Source organism: Canis lupus, chromosome 8 (genome assembly GCF_011100685.1).
Source record: "Canis lupus familiaris isolate Mischka breed German Shepherd chromosome 8, alternate assembly UU_Cfam_GSD_1.0, whole genome shotgun sequence".
NCBI classification, from domain to species: Eukaryota; Metazoa; Chordata; class Mammalia; order Carnivora; family Canidae; genus Canis; species Canis lupus.
The window spans coordinates 16,740,223-16,743,496 of NC_049229.1; the positions used below are offsets into that span (position 1 = coordinate 16,740,223).

A 3,274-nucleotide genomic window follows, 5' to 3' on the forward strand; every position below is an offset into this window, starting at 1 on the left:
CTGCTGACGCGCTGGTGGTGCCTATTAATCATTCACCAGCCCGGAGCCGCGCCACTTAATGGCTGTGCGGCGCGGGGCTCCAGCCCGCCGGCCGCGGCTCTCGGCGCTCGCGTGTGCCCGGGCGCCCCGCAGCCTCCAGCCTCCAGCCGCCGGGCAATGCGCCCCGCCGGCGCCCGTCCGAGCCGAGCTTCCCGCGGCCGCCGCCCGCTCCCCCAGGGGCCCGGCTGCAGTGAGCTCCCGGCGGGCGCGCGGGCGGGGCCCCGAGTGAGCGCGCGAGCGGCGGGGGCGCGGGGAGAGCGCCCGGCCCGGGCGGCCCCGCCGGCCCCCGTCAGCTGAAATGTTCCCCAATGGCACTGCCTCCTCTCCTTCTTCTCCTAGCCCCAGCCCGGGCAGCTGCGGGGAAGGCGGCGGCAGCAGGGGCCCCGGGGCCGGCGCCGCGGACGGCATGGAGGAGCCGGGGCGAAACGCGTCCCAGAACGGGACCTTGAGCGAGGGCCAGGGCAGCGCCATCCTCATCTCTTTCATCTACTCCGTGGTGTGCCTGGTGGGGCTGTGTGGTAACTCCATGGTCATCTACGTGATCCTGCGCTACGCCAAAATGAAGACGGCCACCAACATCTACATCCTGAACCTGGCCATCGCCGACGAGCTGCTCATGCTCAGCGTGCCGTTCCTGGTCACCTCCACGTTGCTTCGCCACTGGCCCTTCGGCGCGCTGCTCTGCCGCCTCGTGCTCAGCGTGGACGCGGTCAACATGTTCACCAGCATCTACTGTCTGACTGTGCTGAGCGTGGACCGGTACGTGGCCGTGGTGCACCCCATCAAGGCGGCACGCTACCGCCGGCCCACCGTGGCCAAGGTGGTGAATCTGGGCGTGTGGGTGCTCTCGCTGCTGGTCATTCTGCCCATCGTGGTCTTCTCGCGCACAGCGGCCAACAGTGACGGCACGGTGGCCTGCAACATGCTCATGCCTGAGCCGGCCCAGCGCTGGCTAGTGGGCTTCGTGTTGTACACGTTTCTCATGGGCTTCCTGCTGCCCGTCGGGGCCATCTGCCTGTGCTACGTGCTCATCATCGCCAAAATGCGCATGGTGGCTCTCAAGGCCGGCTGGCAGCAGCGCAAGCGCTCGGAGCGCAAGATCACCCTGATGGTGATGATGGTGGTGATGGTGTTTGTCATCTGCTGGATGCCCTTCTATGTAGTGCAGCTGGTCAACGTGTTTGCCGAGCAGGACGACGCCACGGTGAGCCAGCTGTCGGTCATCCTGGGCTACGCCAACAGCTGCGCCAATCCCATCCTCTACGGCTTCCTTTCGGACAACTTCAAGCGCTCTTTCCAGCGCATCCTGTGCCTCAGCTGGATGGACAACGCGGCCGAGGAGCCTGTCGACTACTACGCCACGGCCCTCAAGAGCCGCGCCTACAGCGTGGAGGACTTCCAGCCCGAGAACCTGGAGTCGGGAGGCGCTGTCTTCCGTAATGGCACCTGCACGTCTCGGATCACGACTCTCTGAGCCTCGGCCACGCGAGGGCCCTGCGCACGGGAGGAGGAAGATGAGGAGGAAGGGAGGCCGGGTGCGAGAGGTGACAGTATCCCAGGCGCCTGGGTGTGGCGGGGGCAAAGTGGGGCCCCGGCACTGCGTGCGCGTGGGGGGGAAGTCGCGCGACAAAGCTGCCTCGGGCACTTGGCTGACAGGTTGGGGAGGCTTGCTGGCTCCCTTCTCCTCCGTCGGCTACGTTCGGTCCCTCCTCCTCTGCGCTAGCACTGCCTCGCCCCGCTGTGCGCCCCGCTGTGCTCCCCACTCTGTAACTTCGATCTTTCCTTCCGCCCCGTCCTGCAGGTGCAGATCATGAACTCGTTCACGTCGTCAACTCGGCCTGACTGTCAGCCCGGCCAGCCGTTATTTTTGTTTAAGCTGCGCCTCGGTTACCGCCACGGGCTTCCCGCGGGGTGAGTCCCCAGCTCGCCCTCCGCCCCGCCCGCCCCGCCGCGCCCCTCCGCCCGCCAGGCTCCGCGGGGTGCCCCTAGCGGAGCCTGGGGAATCGCCGCTCTCGCCGTGCTCAGCCCTCGGTGACGGGAAGTAGGACCCGAGAAGGACCTGGGCGGTTGGTCTTTCCTCCTGCTCTCGGGTGGGGTCGTGCCCTGCGCGGAACCCCCTCACCTCTTCCACCCCACCCGCGGCGGAGCCAGGGGCTTAGTGAAGTCGGTCCCGCGCTTCGAACCGCAGGCGTCGTGCAGTCCCCAGCCAGCCCCCCCTCTTGGAGCAAAGAGGAACTGGCAGCAAGCGAGCGACCCGGGAGTTTTGAGAAGGTTCCGGGCTTTGGCAGGGAAGCGAAACCACCCTCTTTTCCGCCCCGCGACGGCGCTTTTGGGTTCAGAGCCAGCGCGGGGCACTCCGGAGTCAGCGTCCGCCGGGCAGGGCAGGGCCGGGCAGGGCCGGGCAGGGCAGGGCAGGGCAGGGCCGGGCGCGCTCTCTCCGCCGCCCCCCGGGGCCTGTGCGGCCACTAGCGTTGCTCCCGCGCCGAAGCTTCAGGCGGTGCAGATGCAAGAGCAGCAGCGGACTCGGGTTCCCGCCCCGGCTTATCGCGAAACCCAGGCACCCGGGCCAGGACCCCGGGGGCGCCTTCGGGGCCTCGGCCAATCCCGAGCGCATTGCTGCCGCCCGCGGGCTAAAGAGCGCGGCCCGCCTGGCCGCTGAAGGTTGCTGCCTTTCCAGCGGTGCCTAATACGTTCTTTTCTTGTTTGACATATTTATTTATTTATTTGTGATGTTGGAAGGTGTGTCTGTGCTTTGCTTTTCCCTATTTGCCTAGCCCAGGGCCTTTTCTTCAGGACCCAGGGGGCGGGGGTGGGGACAGGGGTGGCAGTGAGGAGGTGGGGGTCTTTTTGTGCAAAGACCCCTCAAAACCTCTCCTCTTTGTTGGGCCTTCTTTCCTTATCTTTTTATTTTTGCTTGTGTTCAGTGAAGTTTGGAGGTTCTTTTATACTTTTTCTTATGTAGTCTCTTGTTTGTCTTAATAATAAATAAATGATAATGTGGGCTAGCCACCTCCCAACGCAGAGTGGAATGTCCTGAATTCCTTTCAGCATTACCCTATGTACGATTTTATTTATTTTTTTATTTTTTTACATATTACACATATTTATCTTGCTCCATTGTCATAAATCCATGAAACAATGTGAGGCTGGCAGGAGCACTTGAAGATATGAGTGTTCAAGAAAGCACTCAAGTCTGGAGCTGAGAAATCTGATGCAAGACAGATCTTAATCAGTG

At 63.8% G+C, this 3,274-nt stretch overlaps 1 protein-coding gene across 1 annotated transcript; it reads left to right on the top strand.

Annotated features, from left to right (window-relative positions):
* Positions 1-337: 337 nt before the first annotated feature.
* On the top strand, positions 338-1,513 carry SSTR1 (somatostatin receptor 1). The gene has a single exon (NM_001031816.1). The coding sequence runs from the start codon at positions 338-340 to the stop codon at positions 1,511-1,513; it is 1,176 nt and encodes a 391-aa protein (NP_001026986.1).
* Positions 1,514-3,274: the final 1,761 nt, after the last annotated feature.

Excerpts from the sequence above, each read along its gene's own strand:
- SSTR1 (NM_001031816.1), top strand. The coding sequence starts at position 338 with ATGTTCCCCAATGGCACTGCCTCCTCTCCTTCTTCTCCTAGCCCCAGC.